This window comes from Gigantopelta aegis, chromosome 4 (genome assembly GCF_016097555.1).
Source record: "Gigantopelta aegis isolate Gae_Host chromosome 4, Gae_host_genome, whole genome shotgun sequence".
Lineage (NCBI taxonomy): Eukaryota > Metazoa > Mollusca > Gastropoda > Neomphalida > Peltospiridae > Gigantopelta > Gigantopelta aegis.
In genome coordinates, this window is record NC_054702.1 from 103,260,412 (window position 1) to 103,286,875 (window position 26,464).

At 33.2% G+C, this 26,464-nt stretch overlaps 2 protein-coding genes across 2 annotated transcripts; one reads left to right on the forward strand and one right to left on the reverse strand.

The window, feature by feature from the left end:
• The first annotated feature begins 509 nt into the window (after window positions 1-509).
• LOC121371636 (prostaglandin reductase 2-like) lies at window positions 510-10,994 on the forward strand. Its single transcript, XM_041497669.1, has 8 exons — window positions 510-614; window positions 1,757-1,878; window positions 2,688-2,885; window positions 3,590-3,760; window positions 6,976-7,185; window positions 7,973-8,094; window positions 8,972-9,059; window positions 9,753-10,994. Exons 1-8 carry the CDS (start codon window positions 572-574, stop codon window positions 9,858-9,860), a joined length of 1,062 nt encoding a protein of 353 aa, XP_041353603.1. The 5' UTR covers window positions 510-571; the 3' UTR covers window positions 9,861-10,994.
• A 565-nt stretch (window positions 10,995-11,559) lies between these two features.
• On the reverse strand, window positions 11,560-25,310 carry LOC121371637 (endoplasmic reticulum lectin 1-like). The gene is made up of 14 exons (XM_041497670.1): window positions 25,061-25,310; window positions 24,158-24,244; window positions 22,657-22,737; window positions 21,192-21,269; window positions 19,668-19,731; window positions 19,204-19,244; window positions 18,284-18,504; window positions 17,144-17,264; window positions 15,555-15,707; window positions 14,458-14,517; window positions 13,680-13,789; window positions 13,108-13,185; window positions 12,115-12,193; window positions 11,560-11,731 (listed from the first exon to the last, which is right to left on the reverse strand). The coding sequence occupies exons 1-14, from the start codon at window positions 25,193-25,195 to the stop codon at window positions 11,657-11,659; spliced, it is 1,383 nt and encodes a 460-aa protein (XP_041353604.1). The 5' UTR covers window positions 25,196-25,310; the 3' UTR covers window positions 11,560-11,656.
• Window positions 25,311-26,464: the final 1,154 nt, after the last annotated feature.

Sequence of the window (26,464 nt, forward strand, 5' to 3'; positions counted from 1 at the left end):
TTTTAAAATGTTTGGTTAGTATTGGTAGTAAATGTAAAGATTTTGTATATTGTATCAGGGCTTCTAGAATTTTTATAAAGTCCACAAGCCATGGGATCAGTGATTTAAAAAATTTACTAGCCACATTTAAAAATTCACTAGCTCTACTTTACTTTAAGTTGATACAAGTTTACTAAATAATAGTAAAAATCGGCTATGTCACCTAAAGAGAGATATAGCTTAAAAACACTAAGACTGTGGGTTGGGGTGGGGAAGAGGATATTACTATTTACAAAATAGACTTAACTGCAACATTTGACAATTTGTTTTCACTAGCCGTCGGGCATGGCAATAGTAGTTATTTACTAGCCCAACATTGAATATCACTAGCTATGGGAGTGGGGCTACCATAAACTAGAAGCACTGATTGTATATTATAATGTTATATTCCCATCAAAATTGTAAAATACCTACAAAGCCTGAGTAATGTAGATTTTTGTTCAAAGTATAGAGTTCTTTCTCTTGCTTGAACTTTGCCTCTCACTGTTTGTAGTATTTTTCAAACTGCACATTACTTGAGAATTGAGAGAAAATGTCACAGAGAAATCTTAGAGTTGTTCTAAACAGCAGACCTGGTATGTAATGTCCCGTTAACCACGATGAGTCACTATAGCTTACTTGTATATAATTTGTTATAAAAGTATTTTAATTTTAAATATTAGTATTTTTATTAGTAGCAACAAGCAGGTTAAGTTTAATTAGGGGAGTTTAATATCAAATTAAAGGTATAGGCCTATATATATGCCACCAAATTTAGGGGCCACTCACAATTAATAACATTCTTAACAACTGTCATTGTTGAACGTATTAACATGAGTGTAACTACTTTGAGGGTAGTTCATTAAGATTAACCTCACATGCAAGCACAATGCTGTTGTGCTTGCACACGAGGTTAGTCTTGATGAACTACTAGTACTTTGAGGGTAGATTTGGAGAAAACAATTTAGGATTGCATTCTTACTATTATTATCCACATGATTCAGCATAACCGAGTTAATAAAAATCATATGAAGCATGTGTAATAACAAGTGTTAATATAAAGATACTTCAAGATATACAAGGAAATATAACCAGTATTACACACGTGTGTCATAATGATTTCACGTGCTCAGCGAATGAAGGAATTTTGGGAAGCGACATCATAACATAATGTGGCTTCCCCAGTCTTAGCTCTGTGTAATAACTTTCCAAAATGACATCATTTCGTCGTCTCCTTCCAGTTATTTTTTAAACATTTCAGCATAGTCCTTGTTATTCATAAAAATAATATGGATAATAATGAAATTATTACACAATACAAGAATCCTGATACTCATTTCATAAAATCAGTATGACACCTAAGCTTAAATAATAACCTCCATAATCATTTAGCAACTAGTGATATGATTTTGAGAAGCGACATCATAACATGATGTTGCTTCCCCATCCTATCCCTGTACATGTGAAATATTGTAGTCAGAATGACATCATTTTTGAAAATAATGTCATTTCGTAGTCTTCTAGTTACTTTTGAAACATTTTGGCACAGTTATTGTTCTTCATAAAAAAAAAAAATAATAATAGTATTAACAAAGAAATTATTCCACTTGCATACAAGTCGTACTGATTTTACAAAACTTATGTCAGGATTCAGATTGGGAACAAAAACTGACAGCCTTTGGGGAATGGTGGGGAATGATGCTGATTATCGGTACATACATTGTGATTTGCAAACTAGGTGTAAATGGAGAACCTATAGAAGAGAATTTCCGCACAGAAGAGTGTGCATACCCACACGAAGATCTACTGGAAAACCATGTGCTTGTCAAAACGCTCTGCCTATCTGTTGATCCAGCTCTGGTAGGACCAGTTTTCAGTTTGTTACCCTAGCATAGCATGGATGTTGTATTGGGTGGGGTGGGTGCTCCCAAACAAATGCCCTCCATCCCACTTTGTTTATACTTATTTTCGTGTTTATATCCAATTGATATTCAAGTACACTCCCGTGGGCACACATTAACTATCTGAGCTGTCTGTCTGTGAAGATAAACTAAGATATACTCTAAATTGTGCAGTCAGTCATTTATTTTTTAAAGTGGTTTGCTATATTTTAATGTTTGGAAGGCAAGTAGTTGAAAAAACTAAATCAAATAGCATCTACACAAATAAAATGGGCAAACCCAAATTTTCTAAGAGATGGGAGTGTATGATTTAAAAATAGCACTTACAGTATTAGAAAGTACACCAATATGTATTAACGTGTCAATCTTTTTTAGACATGGTGCTGTTTCTTTACTCAAAAATTAATATTTGAAATTATAATAATCTTTAATAATAAATGTTTGCTAGTAATTTTGCAAGTCGAGAGTACTTAAATGGTTATATATAATTATTATTTGTAGTCCAGTGGTAAAGCACTTACCTAGTACGCAGTCATTTTGGGATTATTTTGGTATATCAAAGACTGGAATGGTGCATATAAAAGATCCCTTGCTGCTACTGGGGGAAAATGTAGCAGGTTTCTTCTATAAGACTATATGTCAAAATTACCAAATGTAATTAAAATTACCAAATGTTTGACATCCAAGCCAATGATTAACAAACCAGTGTGCTCTAGTGGTGTCGTTAAACAAAACAAACTTTATCTTCAACTGATTATTATTTGACAGCGGTGCCGGATGAACCCAAATAGTGGGGTGCACTACATGTCTTCATGGCAGGTTGGCGAGATGGCCGACGGGCTGGCTGGTGTTGGAATTGTCATGGAAAGTTGCAGTGCTCGGTTCGAGAAAGGAGATTTTGTAACGTCAACCTTCCTCTGGCCTTGGATGGCTTACTTCACGTACCCAGACTCGAAGCTTCTTACGGTTTCACATCTTTATCTCATTTAACCACACATTGTCCTGTCGGCTATTATATTGTTTATATTTAAAATTTATAAATTATGCAATTGTAACAAAATATATTTGTATGTGAGTATACAGTAATTACCAATAATTGGAAATATATGGGTTATAATTAACATTCATTTTTTTTTTTTAATGGCATGACTGAAATTGATAAAATATAAAAACCATTCAGCTTTGTTTAAAGGTATTTGTGTTATAATATAAAAGTGTTCTGATAATAGTTTGTATGATTGTTAAATATTTATAGGGCCCAGTGATAAAGCACTTGATTGATGTGCGGTCGGTTTTAGATCGATCACTGTTGGTGGGCCCATTTGGCTATTTCCCGTTATAGCCAGTGCACTGGTATACCAAAGGCCATGGTATGTGCTATCCTGTCTGTGGGATGGTGCATATAAAAGATCCCTTGCTACTAGTGAGAAAATGTAGCAGGTTTTCTCTCTACGTTACTAAGACTATATGTCAAAATTACCAAATGTCTGACATCCAATAGCTGATAATTAATAAATCAATGTACTCTAGTGGTGAAGTTAAACAAAACAAATTCTAATCTGATGTGATCAAAACAAACTACTTTTAAAATGTTTTTATAATATTTGAGAACTGAAAGGGTAGCTTTAAAAAAAATCACCTTGTTAATATTTTGTTTTTTGTTTTTCTAGATTTCAAATGCATTAATTAAAAGCAAGCCATCTTTGTCTCTTGGTGTCTTGGGAATCACAGGTCTAACTGCTTATGTGGGGATTACACAGAAAGGTCATGTGACAAAAGGTTCCAATCAAACGATGGTTGTTAGTGCAGCAGCAGGATCAACTGGGTCGCTGGCAGGACAGGTAGTTTTATACAGTTTACATTATGAAACACAACTTAATTTTTATTCCACAATAAATAAAAATGGATTTATTTATTTTTTAAGCTTAAACAAGACAAAAAGGTCATATTTCATTATTTCAGACTAAATTTAACCTACTTTGTTAAAATTATTTATGCACAAAAAAAAGATTGAAGTCATAGGCATACAGGATTCCAATTTTGTAAGAGGTGGGAAGGGCTATTTATGCTGGATAACAATGCAAGGCATAAAATTTGAATTTTTTAGACTACCAATATGTCGTCCGTGTGGTTTTAATGTTTACACAAGTGATTTTCTTTAGTAGTTCAGATACAAATGAAAAGGTTAATGGGCAACAATGTTTAAACGAGAATCTAAGATGAGCAATTTTCGTAGCTTTTCTCCTATCATAAATATGAAAATACAGTTTTTGTGTGCTAAGACTAACTTAAAGCTACCAGGTGAAAATAAAAATTTGTTGGTTTGTTTTTCCTAACCCGACCAACCCATGAAAACCGACTTGTGTCAAAATCTTTTTTGAACTCTTTTGGGGAATATTTAACCAATTTCAGTGTAGGCATAAACAAGTATAATATTGATCTGTAGATGATATTTGTCAAACATTTTAAAATTTCAATATAATTTAACAAAAATTTATTAACGTTAATTTGGATTCATTGGAAATTAGAAATTTTGTAAAATGCTATTCATGGTAATGAGAACATGATTTTCCCACGACAGTGGCACGATATCTCGCGCACCACGGTGCATGTTAGTAAAAAATGGTACATGCTCTTAATTGTGACAGGCAAAATTGGTTTTAAACTAAATCAATCTTACGGTAGCTGCACAGGTAAATGTACCTTCACGTGAGCCAGATGAGGCATGCTTGACAGTCATAAAGTTAACATTAGCAGTCATTTTGTCCGACACTAGGTACAGTCGCTAGAATGCCATCGTGTCTGCTATTAATAGACCCAATTCAGTCCAAAAGAAGCTATACAAGTGTCAAACTCCGCATAGAATCCGTACTCAGCCGACTTATTCCGATTGACTTGGAATAGCGGTGACAGAGATTTTAATTCATGAAAGCCGCCTGTAATTTTTTAAACAGATTTTTTTTTCATCAGTGTCATTAAATTGTATCGGTATATAATGTAATATTCTAAGAAACTATCCATAAAGGTTCTGTGACGTACTTCAAACACCAAATATCGTGACGTCAGGACTGATAATTTCAGCAAACTTTCATAAATTGTAAATATGTCGATGGCGTGCTAACGCAAGTAGCATTTTATACTGGTAACAAAAGTAGACGGTGGTCGTGAAGGAAATTAAACGATGGATAAAAAGCTGGTTAGAACATTACCATCAAGCACATATGACGTACATTTAGATCAGGGATTTCCAACTGCACACAGTTTTCCAACACACGTTTGTTTGGATTTTCTGATCAGTGATTTGAATTTGAGAAATAATTCTGGATATGATATGCCAAATCTCGAGAAAGTGGAACATTTTGTAAAGGAGAGACTCCTTAATGAGGAAAAGTTTAAGATGGCTCCTGTACAAATTAATGAGCTTTATAATGAGCTTAAAAACTTAAATGTCAATAAATCATCCGCAGATGACAACTTGGGTCCACAAATACTTAAGTTAGGTGCCTTGGCAATTGCTTCTTTCTAAACATTTATTTTTAACAAAATAATAGACAGTGATATTTATCCAAAATGTTTTTAAAATGCTAAAGTTACCTCAATTTTCAAGTCTGGTGACAAAACTGAAGCTACAAATTATAGGCCAATATCTGTATTGCCAACGCTGTCAAAATTAATAGAAAAACATATCTCCAAGCAATTTTATAATTACTTAACAAAATTTGACCTTTTACATTCACCCCAGTCAGGTTTTAGACCAAAACATCATGCCAAACATCATTTATTGATATAACTGATAAATGGTTACATGAAATTAATGAAGGAAATCTAAATAAGAGTCATATTTCTTGATTTCAGAAAAGCTTTTGATGTTGTGGACCATTCAATTCTGATTCAAAAGTTAAAACATTTATGGCTGCAAAGGGAATTCTCTTAACTTGTTCCAATCTTATTTAAATAACAGAACACAGCAAGTCACTATAGGAATGGCAACATGAAAACTTTAGACCATTATTTATGGTGTTCTGCAGGGTTCAATACTAGGACCTCTTCTCTTTATACTGTACATAAATGATCTTCCACTATACACTGAACAATGTAACACAAGTATGTATGCAGATGATTCAACAATATTCATGTCAGGGAACACGGTTACTCAAATTCAAGATAAACCATGGCAAGATCTGAATAGTGTAGACAAATGGTGTTCCTATAATAAAATGTTCATAAACACAAAAAAACTACAAATATATGACTATAGGAACAAGACAAAATGTTACAATCCAAAATGATATTTCTCACATAATAAATTCAGAACGTCTGCAACACGGATTCTGATTGTGAAAAACTTTTAGGAATCAAAGTTGATAATAATTTAAAATGGAACAATCAGGTTAAACGTGTGTTCCTTGACCTCTAAACATCTGCATCTTTTATCGAAAATCATTAGGTATTTAAACTTTTCTACAATGGGTATATTTTACCACTCATCGATTACTGCTGTGTAATTTGTGGAAATTGTAATAAGGATGGATTAGAATGTTTACTAAAACTGCAAAAGAGAGCTGCAAGGATGATATTAGATGTAAATCCTATTACTCCATCTGCTCCACTATTTAAACAGTTGAAATGGATGATTTGTTAAAAATGTTTTGTGACGAACGATTACAGCTTTTGCACAAACAATCCATCGTTTATGTTCATATTGGTTTTGCATAACAGACAGATGAACAACGAAATCGTTCATGCCAAATTTTATGCCCAGCAATGTTTATACTACTTAACAGCAATATAGGGTTTGAAAGAATCACTACACATTTTTACATGTTGTGAGAAGAATTATAGAAATACACGGTGAAAACATTTCAGGTCAGCTCATTTTGTCGGAAAGTTTCTGTTTTTGCCAGAATGCGAAGATATGTTCTCCATTTAAAAATTTGATGTCATTGTTTCACATAACTGCATGTATGAATGGGATCTTTAGTTTATGAGATCAATAAAATGTTATTTATACTCATGTTTATGTTCTTACACTAAAGAATACAATATCATCATCTAGATTGGCAAGCTTGAAGGGTGTGCGAAAGTTGTTGGTATATGCGGCACCAATGAGAAGTGTACCATTTTAACAGAAGAACTTGGTTTTGATGCTGCTATCAACTATAAGACTGATGATGTGTCAAAAAGACTCCAAGAAGTCTGCCCCACAGGGGTTGATGTGTACTTTGACAATGTTGGCGGTGATGTGAGCAATGCTGTTATTAAACAGGTATGTGCACTTCCATTCTTACTTTGTATGAAGAGAACAAAACATGATGGCATGGTTGAAAACTGAGGTGATCATTATCGCCGACTACACATTTTACAAAGATAGCCCATTCATCAACCATTAATTTTAGAAAAATGATATCTTTTTCAATACAAGATGTGTTCAATAACAAAAACACTTAAAGCAATAATTTATCATGATATGAGGGCTAGTTAAATTTGATAAGGGCCAATAATAATTTGTTTTAATCAACCCTGCTGGTCACTGTAATTTTTAAGTAAATTTCAACCAAGTTAAGTTGACATACTAGGCCTCAAACTATTGCTTCATTCATGCATCAAATATGCATACTAATTGGTTATCATTAGGTATTTCTTTAATATTTTGTGGCAGTTTACTGAATGATCAGTTCTAATAATGTCTTTTGTTTTTCAATTAAAACCAAAAAATGGTCGTGCAAACCAAAATAGGTTATGTCATTTTGTTTTAGTGTAACCACTTTTCAGCTTATTTGTGAAATCCTGGATACAGTCAGCACATTGAATTTCCACCCAAGTGGGTGTCAAGAAGGGACTTCTGAAAACAAGTCCCAGATTATAAACAGGTTGATGTGTACATGTACTATGATTACTTGGTGTGGGATACTAATAAAATACCCAGTTCAAATATGTGGCTACTTGTGTTTCTTTAGGGTCTACTTGTGTTACTTCAGTGTTAAATCTCGGTGGTTTATTAGATGAAAGAATGCTTCCTGTACTCTTTTAGAAAAACAAATTGTGTTTTCCAGATGACTGAATCGTCTCATGTGATACTGTGTGGTCAGATATCTGTATACAACAAAGATGTGCCCTATCCGCCACCATTACCACAAGAAGTAGAAACGATCATGAAAGAAAGGCATATCACACGGTAAGTAGAACTGTCCAACTTCACAAACCTAAACAGTGAAAGTTAATGTTTGTTGTGTTTAACGACATCACTAGAGCACATTGATTTATTAATCATCGGCTATTGGATGTCATACATTTGGTTATTTTGACTGTCTTAGAGAAGAAACCTACATTTTTCCATTAGTAGCAAGAGATCTTTTATATGCACCATCCCACAGACAGGATAGCACAATCCATGGCTTTTTATATACCAGTCGTGGTGCACTGGCTGGAATGAGAAATAGCCCAATGGGCCCACCAATGGAGATCAATTCTAGACCGACCGTGCGTCAGGAGAGTGCTTGACCACTGGGCTACTTCCCGCCCCCAAACACCCACAAGTTAACCCAACAACATTTTAATATTAAAATCACACAGGTCTGTCATTATGACATACTGTAACAGACCTATTGGTCACATACTTTGTATTTCACTTTTACCATTAAAAAATGAATGAATGAATGTTTAACGACACCCCAGCATGAAAAATGGGTGTCAAACTATTTTACCATTAAATGTATCAATAATCTAAATAATATCTGTAACAAATATTAAAATTAAAAATATAGATTTAAAATTTGTAACAAACCCCATTTGAATGTATTGTTTTTTTTTGAGAAAATCAAATGTTGACTCGCTCAACCGATTTTATTCAATACGAATAATTATTCTACATATTTTTTGTGAAGAATATAAAAATGTACACCCGATGTCGCGGGAATTGCAGTGAGTCAATATTTCCACCATTAATGGATTACGGTACCTTTTTTATCCCACATGACTGCATGTGAGGAGTCTTTTTATATTGCAGTCATGTACGAGTTTCCATTAGTAACAATAGTAATAATTTTTTTCAGAGATAGATTCCTTGTACTAGATTACTCTGAGAAATTTGAATCAGCCTTACAAATCCTTGGAACTTATTTACAAGAGGGAAAACTAAAGGTTAGTTTTGACAGATGGATTTTTCTCAAAGATTTGTTAAAAATATATATAGTCTAGCCAAAATTTATCATGTGTAAGAGATTATATATTATCTGCATTACTTGTTCTTAATACCGGGTATGAAAACCAAAATGTTTTTCCATTTTAAAACTTGAATGAAACACTATTTGATACAATAATTAAAACTGAAGCAGTAACCATAGTGTTAGTTGGTTTTAAAAAGTTGCATTTAGTCTTTTTGCCTTTTTTGTAGTATTTTGAGGTTTTTTCTTTTACAGACATTATTCAATACCAACACTTTATGATAATTTTCATGCCCTTATCTGATTGATATGTAAAATGTATGTTATATATAGAATACTGAACGAGCTTGCCTGTCATTCCATTTTTATGGAATAAGTGAACAGTTTTTGTATCAGACAAGCGAAATGGTATGACAGGCAAGCTTGTTTATATTTTATTTATTACTGCAAACAAGCCACAACACAAAAGTAAACTGATGTCGAGACCTACTACACATTATTTTTCTACGAATTGGGTCAGCAAGTGATCTACGTTACACCAATATTACACTGGTGTGTAATAAAACTTGGGTACTTTGTGAATTATACTGTTAATTTAACTGTTTACACCATACAGTATGTTTGTTGCTTGATGAATGACTGAAGTCAGTGGTTTGTTTATTATTTTTAGGTGAAAGAAACCATCAGCGAGGGAATAGAGAATACCGGGAAAGCATTTGTCTCCATGATGAAAGGTGGAAATATTGGGAAACAAGTTGTGCATGTTGCAGACCCTTAAATTAACAACATCAAAAACAATATGTGCTTGTTTTAGCATATAAATGTAATAAAAACTGAAAGCTGCAAGCAGTGATGGGATGGGATCAGATCTGCTGATACATATATCATATTATATGCAATTCATCTATACACATTTCCAAAGACTGAACTATTTTCTTTGTTAAACATGAGATCAGAAGTTATTTGCAAAAGACAGTGGGCCAAAATAATGAAGCCTGTTTAGATACAGGTGTTTAAGCATTGTCAATGTATGTAGTTACACGTGTGTAAGACACAAACAGGTGTTTAAGCATTGTCAATGTATGTAGTTACGTGTGTGTAAGACACAAACAGGTGTTTAAGCATTGTCAATGTATGTAGTTAACACATGTGTAAGACACAAAAAGGTGTTTAAGCATTGTCAATGTATGTAGTTAACACGTGTGTAAGACACAAAAAGGTTTTGTAAATTCGTCTCAGTATTTTTGGAAGTGTATTTTACTGTACTTTTGAATGAGCACATACCAGTCAAAATGTCTCCATGTACATGTCATGTAATATAAAATGTAAGTTTATTATATTTCATAACTAAACAAGTTAATGCTGTTTAACAAAATTTTAAATCTCATTTCATGATTAAGCCTATCTACATTTAGGACATGGAAATTAAAGAGATTTTTACTGTTATGCATTCAATGTAAAAATGTGTACCTTGTATGAAACTTGCACAATGCCAGTGTTAATTATTTTCTCCACAAAGAATTAACATTGTCAAAAACATTAATTTATAATATGGCTTTATTACAATTATTTACATTTTAATTATACATAATATACATTATAATTCAAAATATTTTCAGAACACATTAAAAAGCACAGATCAATTTTTGGCAGTTTTCATAAGCATTTCAAAATAAATATGAAAAGAATTCTACAACCTTACTCCCCTCTAATTACAATCCATAATTTAATTTAAAATTTGGGTCTGTTGTATAAAGAATCAAATAAAATTTGTTGACTAAAAATACTGCAAAAGAATGTCATGCATCCTACGAGTTTGCTCTTTTACTAGTTTTAAATTGTTAGGCCTGCATTAGAGAAATCTTAATGTACAAATGACGTAATGTAACATGCAATAGGAAAATACATGATATGCCAAATACAAATCACCTAATACAGTCCATGTTAGATTAACATTTGTGAAATACTGATTTCAGTGATAAATGATTGTTACGAAATATGAGTGTTAAAGGGACATTCCTGTGTTTGCTGCATTGTAATTTGTAAGATGTTTCTGACTAATAAAATATTTCTACAATTAAACTTACATATTAAATATATTAACTCGTTTAGAATATCAGTGTCTGTATATTCAATGTGTTTCTGGTCGTCTTAATATTTGTAAGAAGCCCAAACTGGAGTGTCTTCAAATAATTTTGTACGTACGAAAAAAGATTTTTAGGAAATAAAATGAAATTTAACCTAGTACAAATGTTAGAACGATCAGAAACACGTTTAATATACAGCCACTAATATGTTATACAGAAAAATATATATGATATGCAATTACAATCGTTAAAAAGTCTGTTAGTCGATAACATCTTAAAAATTGCAGCAAATTCAGAATGTCCCTTTAACACTAACATGAAAATAAATAATCCCTTTAGTGTGGACCCATGATCCATCACAGTAATGAAAATTTATAAAAGTAACTATCGTTTTACACATGTCATTACTGCATTGTATTGTGTCAAACATGGGATTTCTGAACTTGGCTGGAAGTGCATTATGAATAACCCTAATCTGTTCGTTGTTTCATATTTCAACTTTCTGAAAAATTCCATCTTCGTTAGCCTTGTCCAATAGACCACAGAAAATTGGAGATTCAATCTGGATAAAAACAAAATACAAGAAAAACCCATTATACATCATTAATCTAAGTCGGGAATAGAACTTAAAATTATCTACTACATAGAAAAGTGTGTTAAAGATTTGATGCATAGCCTGTCAAATTGTGGTACGTGTGTGTTTATAAATACACATTTTTATTACATAGTACAATTCAGGTCCATAGAAATGATCATTTAAGTGGAAGGGGGCACAAGTTAATTAGATGAATGCTGGCACATACACCAAAATATTTTTGTCTTTGGATCAATTTCACAATACTGGAAAACAATTGTAGCTTCTCAAGGGGGAATGGGGTCGGTTTAAGGCACCCAAAACCCCACATCCAGTTCCTTTGAGTATTAAATTTGTTGTATAACTCTTACCACTAAAATGTATTCACATATTGTTGGTTCCATCAGAAACAGTGCCACTGCATGTGGGTGTTCAGGGTTTTCAACACATCTGAAAATATAGTGTTATTAAACATGTATCTCATGATCAACCCTGGGATGATATAGGACATTTATTATATGCAAACAGCATGTTATTTCAACTTATTAACCACTTATCTCATGATTATCATGGGGATGAAATAGGACATTTATTATACGAAAATTAAACAATACTTCCAATCTACTACAAAATACCAATGTCCTAATGTTTATTGCCATAATGAAACTTTCCAGACAAAAGGTTTGGTGTTTTTCTTATAAAGATCAAGCAACATCATAACTTAGCAACAGTACACAGGAACTAGAAACTGTCCTGTTCAACCATTTGTCAGCTTAGTGGTAAAACAATGCTCTTGTAGTATTCTTACAATTAACAAAACTTCGTGTTTTCCCCCTTTTTATTTTCTGTCTTATATCTTTCTTTTTTGTACAAAGTCACAATAGAGTTGGTTTGATATATGAAATAGAAGGTAATAAATACAAAATGTCACATACATAGTTTTGTTTCTTATTTACTGCACTCATCTTTGTGCACAACAATAAGAAGATATCACTTTACTCGTTGGTGGTCATGATATACTTAAAGACATTACACATAACTAGATATACAGGGCTTTAGACTGCCCTAAAGCTGAAGTGTAAACGGGTGTGCACAAATTAAGTCAGCCCAACTTAAGTACAAACATGCTAACCTCAAAACTTCATCTTAAAATCAACAGAATGTTAAACTTAATTAACTTAAAATACATTACTGGTATGTCCAACTCTATACCAGCTATTATTAACATTACTGCACAAATAAGGCCTTGGTGTGCTCAGAATAGATAAAAAGTCTGTTGTGCCCAAATTAGTGAGATCTAAATCCCTGAGATGCTTTGCTGATATATAGAATACCCTTTACAACTGAGAACATTGCAAACTTACTTCAACTTTACTTCAGTAACTCTAGCAGTACCAGTTTCATCACACACATCCCCACCTCCATAATGAAGAGAAATATGTCTACAATACAAAAAGTAAAATATATTAATTTTTATTGTACCAAAGCTATTACTATGAATATGATCACATTCAAAACAAGTTGTGTGTCAAATAAACATAATTTACTGTGAATTAACCATTGAAATAATATACCGATTTAAAAAAAAAACCTAAATATTTTACAGTTATTTCACATAAGTGTGGGAATTGACAAACTAAATAAAAGAAAGATTTTTTTTTTAAACGACTTTTATCTACAGTGAAATGGCATGGTTAAGGACCATATAGATAATGTGAGAGGAAACCTGCTGCCACACAATGGGAAACTTTTCAATTAACCGTAATCTTTTATATGTAGCATCCCATAGATAGGATAGTACATACCACAACCTTTGTTACACTAGTTGTGGAGCACTGGCTGGGACGAGAAATAGCCCAACGGGGATCGATCTTAACAAAATAAATAAGCATTACTGAGCAATAATGAGTTGGTATTTCACAAATGAATAACATACTTTCTTTTCCCGATATCTTTTGGTCTTTTGTGGTAATTTGCTTGTAACCAGTGCTTGTGGTTGTCTTCATTCCAGTATCCAAGATAAAGTATAGTTCGTCCATCTTTATCCTGAGCAAAATATAACCAACATGTTGTTAATGTAGAATCTCTAATACTAATCCACAAATGAAAGTGTAAAAAACCCTCATGTGGTTTATATTAAAAAGGAAAAAAAGATCTTAGGATTTTTACCAGTATTTTAAATAAAGATTGATTCTGCTAAAAATGTATTTGATGCCACCATATCAGATATGGATCCAAGTGAGGGACCAGGAGACCAGACCCTCCTAATAATAGTCAAGTGCCAACTACTTTTCCTCTTTTAATATTTTTTCCTATTGGGATGCTCTTTTCTCCTTAGTCCCCCAGCATACATCTGAATCTCACAACGGCTTTAGAAGTATCGGTCATCTTTGGCAAAGACAAAAAACATACTTATAAAGAATGTCATAAAAAGACAGTTTCTGAAATAGCCAGCATACATTGCATGACTTTTCAGTGTGTGAGATGAGTGTAAAATTGTAATATCCTAAGCAAGTGCAATTTTGCATGAATATTGTAAAATGGTACTTTCATTTATTGAACAAAAGTATGATATGGTAGTTACTGTTACAATATACAAAAAAATAGTAATTTTCAATTACAAGTATGTCTTTAAATACTAATAATACAATGACTCGCTTCCTCCAAGTAGCAATCTGTTTCCTATATCAGATATTACAAATGAAAATACTTACATCGTGATACTGCCTTGCATATTTTCCGTAACAAAATTCAAATTTCCACCACCCTCTTCCCTGAAAATAAAATCCATAAAGATTTCTAACTGCATTCCAAATGAGTGTTTAAGCAATGTGTTAAAATATCAAGATACAAACAGAACAAAAAAAACATTAATGTCTTAACTATCCACCATTTGAACAGATTTCTCATTACAGGGTCTCAGGCTTTGTTTTACAGTGTAATTTTGTGCTATTCATATGGTTGTACAGGAAAAATTAAGACAAAAGGATACGCTAGGTTCATTTTCACACACACACACACACACACACACACACACACACATCCACACACACATCACACCAGTGATCCAGACCATTCTACACCCCTGAATTATCTAACATTTTGAAGATAATAATCGTCAATATTCAATGCATTTGATAATGAAATGGTAACCACACTCATTTGGCTGGTATAGTGTATTTGGTCATTCTAACTATTTCATTCAATGGTACAAAAAAGATTATCCCAAATGAAAATTTCCTCATAGCAAAAGGCACTACTTGACCACTAGTCCAATAAGTGTGCAACATTTCATGAAGTTATCTTGAACAGTTTTGGAGTTGCGCTCTGGAAACGGTGAATGAAATGGTGAATTTGGTCATTCTAGCCATGGTTTCCAAGGTCACAGAAAAACATAATATAAAAAAAAATAAAAACTCCTTTATATAGCAAATGACACTATTAGACCACTAGACTGATGTATACATTATTTTGAATGGTTTTGGAGTTGTGCTCTGAAAACCCTGTCAGATGTAATGATGCCCATACGGATGAACAGAATGACGGAGCCTGTTGATTGCAGGAGATAAATGTCCCCTGCTTATAGCTAACTACATTACTGACTGCCTCCTACAAATTAATTAAATGGCAAATTTACTCATAGCCATCTTCTTCTAGGTTATTTTTCTTCCCTATTTGGAGAACTATACAATGGTGTAAAGACATTTGTTTTGACACATATTTACATTTTACCCCACCAGGTTCTCCACAATGTTCTAATTAATATGTTCAAGACTAGAAAAATCTAAAGTTTAAGAAAATAACTACCAACCCCATTAAGGCAGTAGTCTCCAGTTAAAAACTCTCTAATGAGTTGTTTGTCAGTGGTCGTTCCTAGTGTCGGTACAGGATCGGGTTTTTTCGGAATTACAATGGTCTTCTTTACCCCATCTGGGAGAGTTGTCTCCACTTTAAACTCTATTCCCTATAAACGAAAAATCATGTTACATGATGAGGAATTTTAAAGTCAAATAAGGATAACATAGTATTAATGATTCTGAGAAATAAAATTTAAAAAATATCTTTATCTAGGGCACAATATTAAATTTAATTTCACACAAACTGCCAGTCGGTTAAAATATGCAAATATCATTCAGATAACCGAGTATTTGGTCACATAGGTGAAAAATTACATGAACCAAGTTCCAGTTATCCAGGATTTTGAAATATTGCCCCCATCCTTATACTTTACATTATGTGGTTTTAAAGTCATTGACCATAGTCGTTCGAATGGTAGCAGGTGAAGATATTCGTTGAGTATTACTGCTGCCATCATCATCATCACCTACGTTTCATGCTTACAGTTATATTTCTCTCATCCTCAGGTACATGGGACAGAGCTATACCATAAAAGAAAGCTATGAAACAAATTTTTATTCCACATATGGGATATCACATGCTTGCGTTTAAACAAGACATCGTTGGTAATAATATGAGGTCATATTAATGTGAGATGGTGACATGAGACAAAGTGCTTCTGAATGTAGTAGCTCAAAATGCATACATGTATGTTCAAAATTCAGCGGGTGTATTTAAGATAATAATTATCTTTCAGTGGTGGCAGCTGTTTGAGAAAAGTAAGTTCTGTATCTACAATACACATAAAAATTATAAGACTCCATCATATGCGGTCAAGTGGGATAAAAAAAGTACACCTGAGGTGGTTGAGATTTCGACCTGGGACAAGGCTTGCAGAGTCCCTTGGTCTAAATTGTCACCACCGAGGGTGTACTTTTTCTATCCCACATGACTGCATATGATGCGAGTATTTTTCTATCATTCATTTGGTAAATAAACCATTGTTTTACACAAAGAGACAAAGATGGCAGAACAAGTAACTTTTTTATTTGTCCATTTTATCATAAATAAACTACACTATCATATTTGCTGTGTTTGTTGCAAGTATTAAATAAAATTTAACACTACAAATTAACAAGATAGCTTTTATAATGAATGTTTTAATAACAAAATATTAATTTAAAACTCTGGATTTGCCAAAATTGATCATTTAAACAATGAGTTATAAGTAATGTGTACTTTAACGATACAAATACTGTAAAAAGGAAAAAATAACTAGGGTCAGTGTGTTTTGGAGCCAATTTCACAAAACATAAATTTACGAATGCAAATTAGCAGTTATACCTATCGTACATTGATGTATTTGACATCTATTTGACACAGAAAATTACATCATTACAGAATATGGAGCACTGAAAGGACAAAACAAACTGACAACATTTCAAACTATACAAGTTGTACTATTAGTAGTAATGCTAACTGTGGTTTATTCGTAGGTTCACATTTACATGCACAATTAGGCTTACGATGTTTTGTAAAAATATTACTGGTCTGGTTGTGTACCTGTGTTTCTATTTGATCAGCCAGAGTTTCCTCTTGAATGAATGTGTGCAGCTGTCTCGGTTTAGGTGGTGATCCGTCCAGAGCGTGACACTGAATCTGACTCACCGGGGGATTCTTCGGTCTGGACAAAGAGAAGGAATGCCTTTCACAATACTATTATAGCTTATTGTCACACAAATTGGTCATAGGTCTAGAGTGTTTCAAAGTAAAATAGAATAAAATAAAAAAAATAAAAAATTATAAATCTTGTGATCTGAATATAAAAGAAAATTCTGCTATCAAAACATTTCAAAGTCTTTTACGTGTATTTCTACAGAGAAAGGATGTCTACCTATACACCACATGTGGGAAAAGAACAGAGACAGACAAAATAGCATAAAATGAAATCAAGATACTTTCATCTCTTTCTTTTTTTTAAACCTCCACATGCTATTTCGATTGTTGAACCATAATGTTTAATTTTTTGTTGGTATCGTTGGTATACAGTAAAGTACTCTTATAACGAACAGCAAGGGACCAGACACATTGGTTTGTTATAGCAGTAGTTCGTTATACACATTTGCACAAGTTAGCCATTTTTAAACACAAGAATTAGTGGGGTTTTAAAAAAATATTTCATTTATTATCACCAATATCAGTACAGTAATTTTGGATGCATTGTCGTTAATGCTACTGACTGATGAGATACAAATATGATAAACAAATTATGATCGGTTCACTGTATACTGTTCACTACTTTACACTGAAATTCACAATTTTGACAAACAAATTGGTTCATTTTAACACTTAATTTGCTATACATAGTTTGTTCTATACATTAAAGTTTATTAATACTATATAGGGGGAAAATGGGACTTTACAATCAGTTCGTTCTAACCATAGTTTGTTGTAAGCGTGTTTGTTCAAAAAGTACTTTACCGTATTTACACAGATATTTACATGTTTAAGATTTCTTTTTTTAGTTATCCTTTCTTTGACACCCTTTAACACTACAATTGTGGTGTCATTAAACATTCTTTCATGGACTAAAATGTTTCTTTTGGGGGTTTTAATGAAATATTTATTCCGATCTACAAAACACATAACACATGCATATTAAAATGTTCATAATGAATGTAATATTAATTAAGTGAGCTGGACCTGAAGTCTGGGTGAGCACAGAGTACGGCCGTGAGTATGATGACCTCATACTCGCACGTGGACATCTCCTTGAGCTGGTAGATCTCGCCGTGACCCTCAGGCTGACACACGTACAGGATGCGAGCCTTGCGTGGCTCTTTCGTCAAGTCACACGGCGTGCCGCTGGTCATGTTCACCTCATAGTACGGCAGTGAGATGCCATCAATTTTACGAACTTTTACCTGAAAATAAAAATAACAAAACTATGCTAATGTAGGTTAACTGAATACAAAATTATTACAATGTTCAAAATAAAAAGGAATCTGAATGACATATTTGGGATGTTGATTTTTTTTTAGCTTTTTATTTGATTTCAGGCTTTTTTGCATAAAATATATTTAGATTGAATTGTCTGTAGCCCAGAGGCAAAGCGCTCACCTAATGCACTATTGGTCTAAGATTAATCCCCATTAGTGGGCCCATTAGGCTATTTCCCATTCTAGTCAGTGCACAATGACTGGTATGTCAAAGGCCATGGTATGTGCTATCCTGATGGAACATATAAAAGATCCCTTGTTAATAATGGGAAAATGTAGCAAGTTTCCTCTCCAAGACTATATGTCAAATTTTCCAAATGTTTGACATTCAACAGCCAATGATAATTAAATCAATGTGCTCTAGTGGTGTCATTAAAACAAACTTTAAACTTTGATTTGAAATGCTGAAAATTGGTATAAAGTTTTCTACTTTTTAAAGATCATTTCAGCTTTTATTTTTAAATGGGCATCACATCCCTGAACATGTACCTGTATAATAACACAGAGAATCCCAATGCAGCACAAAGGAATCGTAAATATTAAAACATAATGCTTAACAGCATGCAAAATCTGAAGTCTTGACAACTGTATTAAGAATCAAAAGCAGCATTAAAAGATACCAACCTCACTCTCGTATTTATTTTTGCCATCACTTGACTCTTCAGCTAAAGCAAAACAAAAAAAAGCATTTACATCAATTCACAAACTGACAATGAAAAGGTCCAGTCTTTTAGATAAAGCACACTTTCAATAGCTACCCAGTTTCAGTCATCAGAGATCTTCATATTATTATGAATAATTGCTAGCATATAAATATTTGCCATAAAAATGAACACATTTTTCCAACTAGTTTCATCACTTAATTGCTTGTAACCTTTTCAATATTTTTCTTATGATTCTAGTTTTACATAAAGAATATTTATACTTACTATAACACACATTTTAATGACTAAAATAACAAACAAAAACAAAAAACATCATTAAAATAAATATTTTATCTTAAATATGGAAATAAATTAATTCCATAAAATGTATAAATTACTGTAACATGTTACATTAAAGGGTATACAAAATAAAACAAAACCTACCATTTGCTTTTTCTAATGATTCTAAACTAACAAGTCCTAGGAAATATTCTTGAAGCTTTGGTTTCTGCAAAATAAAAGTAAAATGGTATTTAATGCTATTAAATATATTTCGACACCCAGTTGTCTTTTTGAAAGATGAAGTTAGTTGTATGAATGCCTCTCTTAATCAGGATTGTGGGCAATGGCTTTAACATACACTCCGAAATTCACCATGACCTTTTTAAATTTGCAAGGCTTTTTCTGCTATCATCAACATATATTCAGACCTGTCAACCCTCCTGGATTCCGCGGGAGACTCCCGGTATTTGATCAAGTCTCCCGCGGGAAAAACATTTCTCCCGGTAAATCATTATTTTCTAAGCATAAATTAAAAATTCAAGCTACAGCGGCTGTGTATTGACATTCAGTGTTGCCATATATAAAACTATCCAATTTAGTCCTAATAACACCTCTGACTCGTAAAATGTCTTCCCACTGGATTACATAACGCAAAGTTCTATGGCTGGAAGTGCCAGAGTAGACAGCGAACGCATGCATCAATACACACGATGTCAAAATCACATGTCAAAGCAAGACAACAGAAAGACCAATTAGCTGTATAAACAATATTTGTATGAATTAGATTTGTAGGTTTGTGCAGTAAAATGTTAGTAACAAGAGTACACTTCAAGGGATTATTTTCCGGTATTATTTTAATAGGTTCCAGTATATTTCACACGATGTGAGTAATGAGCTTTTACTTATGATTAGTAGAAATTATTAGTGGAAATACAATGTTTATTGCATGGTTATAGTGATTTTAAATAAGTACAACGCCACTGTACCGTATTGTAGTCAAAACTGAATATTAATTTATAAGATTTAGGCCTACCGGGTATATAAATTTGTCTTGGGTCTACTTTTCATGAAACAAATAACGATGATGCAACCTGTAAGTGTAATACCATAAATGTACTAATTAATGTTTAAATTTGTTAGTGTTAAGATTTTTGGATAAAAGAGTTATTTTTAAAAATATGTATTAAATTATAATATTATTTAAAAATAATTAAAACAAAATTTAATATATATATAATTTTTTTTTTTTTTTAATTTGAGGTTGACAAGTATACATGACATTATGTAGTGTTCATATAACTTATTGTAGTACTTTTTAAAAAGTTGTGTTAAATCGTGTGCAGTTAAAAAATCTCCTGTTTTTTAACAAAATCTCCTTTTTCAAAACACACCTCCTGCTTTCTCTTGACTAAAGGTTGACAGGTCTGCATATATTACAATGTTATGATACAAATAGCCTATCTGCTTGACAATGTATTATATAAATGGGGTAAAGAATTTCAGCGACTGGTAATTTTCCATGACTTTCCATAACCAGTATGAACCCTGCTAATCAGTATGCCTATTCATTAAAACAATGTAGCCAGTGTTTGTATTTTGTAATAGTATTAACTGAGATTTTACTGTATACCAGTAATAATTACTTGTAAAATGTTTCATAAATTTATTTATTTTTCTTAGTCTCACCTGACCTTGGTCTTTGGTTTCATGATACTGTCTTAAATGTTTCCCATGACACAGTTCATAGGTCCAATAACTTTCCACCTGGAACAAACAAGAGAATCCATTTAAAAGTGAAGAATTAAATAGTATTCTATTGGTTTACGTTACAGTCATACATTTTCAGGCGCGTGTGCAGGGAATTGTGTAGAGGGATCTAGACTGTTGCAAGCAAGGTCATGCTCCCTCAGAAAACACATTAAAAAAAGAATATTGCCTTGTACAGGGAGGGAGGGGGGGGGGGGGGTGACCCCCATATACGCCTGATTTTGTCATCCAATGTTAACAGATGATCATCAACAGAATTAAGGATGATTTTAGACCACATTTTCAACAATAAACTATTTCCCACAACATATTTTTTTTATGTCATTACTTTAGCATAAGCTTACATCTGCTATTTACTATAATTGTGGTTTATATATTTTTGGTAACGAAAGTTTGTCTCCGACTAACATGTTCACTAGCACATCATCTAGTCATGCAAAAGAAATAAAAACCATCAACTGCCTAAATGTTAAATGTCTTTCATTCACAATCTGCTGTTGTGAATCAGTAAACCTATTCATACACCCGAGTTCAGTTACACCAGCTGTATCATGGACAATGCCAAGACAATGTTTTTGGTTTTCAATTTAAATCTTGCATAGTGCAAAACCTAAGTTGGTGAACTTTTAAGCAGAGCATCCATAATTTAAATCTTGCATAGTGCAAAACCTAAGTTGGTGAACTGTTAAGCAGGGCATCCATTCGTAAGTGGTTCGTGGTACGTGTCCGTGTCCACATCCATATCCGCATAAAAAGTAAAGTTTGTTTTGTTTAACAACATCACTAGAGCACATTGATTTATTAATCATCGACTGTTTGATTTCAAACATTTGGTAATTCTGACACATAGTCATCAGAGGAAACCCGCTACCGGTACATATTTCCAAGAGCAGCAAGGGATCTTTTATATGCACTTTCCCACAGACAGGAAAGCACATACCATGGTCTTTGATATACCAGTTGTGGTGCACTAGCTGGAACAAGAAATAGCCCAAAGGGCCCACCGATAGGGATCAATCCTAGACTGACCATGCATCAGGCAAACGCTTAACACTGGGCTACGCCCCTCCCTGTCCGTATCCGTATAAGTGCATGCATGAAACAAACATCCATATTTGAGTGAAATGGCCAAAATAGCTTCTGTGTCCATCCATGTCCATCCGAAACTGTAAACCGTGCAATTCCCCATGGAAGCACATGCAGACACAGATGTGGGACTGATCAATGGATTCTTCTCTATCTTTTCTCCATACAGAATCCACTTTTTCACTGACACACACATGTACGAAGTACGGCTGGATGACCTGCATTTATGTGTCAACATGAAGAAACATTCTGAAAATGATCACAACAAGTGCTGTATTAGTACACTGAAATATTTTACCCTGTAAGAGCAGGTAGTCTGTGTAAACAGTGTTTTCATTAGCTCAAATGCTGTTGGTCCATGGTATCTTTTTCTGGCTTCCTATGAAAACAAAGAAAATAGTCACATACACATACTTTCATTGCAGCCAATTGCTCATAAAAGTTTAAAAAATTAAATACTATCCAATCTATGGGAAAGGTGTATATACTCTCACCCTGTTGAGTCCGGGTCTCTATGAAGTTGCGATTACCCCATTTTTAAAAAGTAATATGCCACCTACTGTTTGTTTATGTTTCCAGTCTCACGGTTACATGGGCAGACAGTCTACCAGCCAAGAAATGTTAAGTATATTCTTTTTTTGGTGAGATTTACCTTCGAAATTCTTAATTGTTTTACATCTGAATCAAAATAGGGCAAATACACATGACCCGTATGTTCTTTAAAATACTTGTGGCTTTCGTAATATATGGTGATTAAGCACAAAATATATGGCAAACAGGGAAAGCGTCGTCTGCATGTGCATGCTTATATTTACATATTAGTGAGTGACATCAGTAAAAGTGAGAGGTCACATGCCAATAGATTTTCTATGGAATCAAATAATTATGAGCTAAACATTTTGAAAACCTAAACTAGGATGTAGTTCAGTATTGAATTTTACATTAAAAATGTGATTATTACTACAATATGTATAGTCAGTATAACATTTGAATAAATATTAAAATGAAATGTTCTTATATTTTGTGCTGCTATACTTGAAAATACTAAATAACATGAAACAATATGTTCAGTGAGTGGAGGGGTAGGCCTATTGTAAACACATACATATGGGCTTTTAATTGTATGAATTCCATAGATGTTTTTTAACCATATGTCTGACGCCATATAACCGTAAATAAAATGTGTTGAGTGCGTCGTTAAATAAAACTTTTTTTTTTTTTTTTCCATAGATGTTTTTGCATTGTTAGTTCAAGTAACATTTAAGAGGTTTCTTATACTGATAATTATAATACAATTGCAAAGCAGTTTTAAAATGTGAAATTATTAAGTACCACGAATCAACAGGGACCCGTGATACATAAAAAATAATTTGCTGTCAATAGACAGGACTAATACTTTTAAATTGTATGGCACACTCAGATTTATCTTTTTTATTTTTCTGGACCATACCCATCCCAGACCAATTTTCAAAGAAAACATTCCCATCTGAATCTCAAAATTTACATCTTTTTATTTGCTAATGAAAACAGGTTTCTAATTTTAAGTAAATAATGCACAATTTTTTATTACTAGTTAATAGTCATATGGATGTTAAGTAAAACTACATATTAGTAAAACCCCTCTAAACTGTAGACTCAGTAAAAAGTCTAGTTTTCAGAGGAATTCAATTTAATATTTAAAAATGGACAGAGAAAAATGTCTCATTTTGAGTGAATTCCAGTTTACATGGTTTAGGGGATTTCACTGTACCGGTGTATACGCATAACTGTATTTATATTGCTAGTTATCAAATACTGACCTCTTTGGTTTCCATAGTTTCTGGCAAAATACACTTGTATTTTTCATTATTAGTTGTTGTCATTACCATCTGGTTTTCATCTACATCCTGAAACACAGTAACACAAATATTATTTAAGTAAACAGAATATTACATGACTAAAGTGTATTTTAATAACCTGTATTTATGATTATGAATGGATCTGAACTTGCAGGGGACACTATTTTAAAATCTTCAGTAACAAGAAATCAGTTCACATGATTTTCACTTACGAAACTGATTGATCAGTAATGATAATTATATTTATGTAACTGGTGAGATACAATTTGACTACTAATGTGCTATGCAGTTAGTGTCTACAAATCAGTCTTAAACAGTTCAATGTTCTGGTTAAATACATATATGTGTAGTGTATGTATTAGTGATTAAAATGTGAATTTTTTTTTTATTAGTGTTCAACCTTGAACATCATCAATGTAAACACTCATGTATTTAATGTCAAACATAGGATTATTGTTGTACTAGAGCAAGAAATCCTTGCCTACTAGCTTATAGGCAAAAGTCCTGTTTTTGTTATATATAATGTTGTCTCCGATGGTAGAAAGCAATCATAACTGTTCAAATGTCCATCTAGCTCTCACATGGCAGAGTACTTAGGCTATATGCATGTTGGCTACAATCTCTCTGATTGTTTGTTGTTGTGTAAATTTACAAATTTCCCTTCCGAGTGGCAGGAGATCTGAATATTCATAATTTGGTTGTAAATTGTTAAATACACCCACACATTGCAGTGAAGAAATGACATTACAATTTCAATTTGCTGTCTCAGTATCTGTCATTACGTTAAGTTACAATTTCAATTTGCTGTCTATCACTGACATTACAATTTCAATTTGCTGTCTTATTATTATTATTATTATTCACCTTAATTATTTCGAGGGGGCCTGCCCAGTTTATCATAAACAACTGGCTGTCCATAAAAGGGTCAATATTTCCTCCATACACGTTTAACGCCACCGTTAGACAAGTATAAATGCATATATTGAAAAAGAAAGACATTATGGTAATGCGCAGTGTTAATCCTGTACTTCAGTCAGTACAGATCTTCAGTTATTGGGAATTATTTAGCCATTGACGTGTATGACAATCCTTGGTTTTCATATGGCAACCATGATTGTAGTTCTGCAGTGAAAGAAAGGGTTGGGGGGGGGGGGATCTTACAAAACTGTAACCTGTATGACTATCCGGACAACATTGCAAAATCGCGACCGGATTTGCTATTAAAGATTCAATCACTGAATCATTGTTCATTCAAACCGTTTGTTGTTTTTTTTATTTCATGTAATGAACTTCGTGTTATTTAGCACAAGCCCTATTCTGTGTTTACATATATAAAGGTAGAAAGTTAAGTTTGTTTTGTCTAACGACACCGCTTGAGCACATTAATTATTTAATCATTGGCGATTTTGGAAACCCGCTACATTTGTCCAGTAGTAGCAGGGGGTATTTTATATGCACCATCCCACAGACAGAATAGCACATACCACGGTATTTGATATACCAGTCGCGGGGCATTGGCTGGAACAAGAATTAGCCCAATGGTCCCACCAACGGGGATCGATTCCAGGCCGACCGCACATCAAGCGAGCATTTTAGGCCTACCACTGCCAGCATTGGGCCATATCCCGCACCTTGAACTTGTAGAGAGCACATGGTTTTAAAAACTGTAAATTTTCGACAATCAAGATGTCCCATAGTAACACCAGTGGTGGACGAAATACATTTCTTAACAAAATCCCCCTCAAATGTAACCCTTAGAAATATAGTATACACAAAAATAGAAATACACTGTCCAGATTTTACCAGCTTAACTGACTTGGAAATTTTTTTTTTTCCTCCTAGACTGCTGTCACGGGGATTCTATAATACCCGTAACTGAATAAAACACGATTGTCCAAATCTCTCTCCTAACTGTATACATATCTGTTAGATCTCTCTGTAACGGGCGGTATACCCTAATGTGGCTCGTCTAGGTATGATCAGAGATACGATCTTATATAAAGTATATATTATTATAGCACGTTTAGTTCACTAGAAAACACAACAAAAACACAATACACTCTGGAATCTGTATTAACCTACGCTGACAAATGTACTGCCGCAGTAGTTAATTAATAACAACAATAATAACAACCCAGAACTGATCACTTAATTAGTTAATCTCTAGGTGTCTAGTTTATACAATATGCTAATCACTTCACCGTGACACAACACCCACACGTGTGATAATTGAGAAACGCTTCCAGGGGAACTTAATTAATAAAGGAA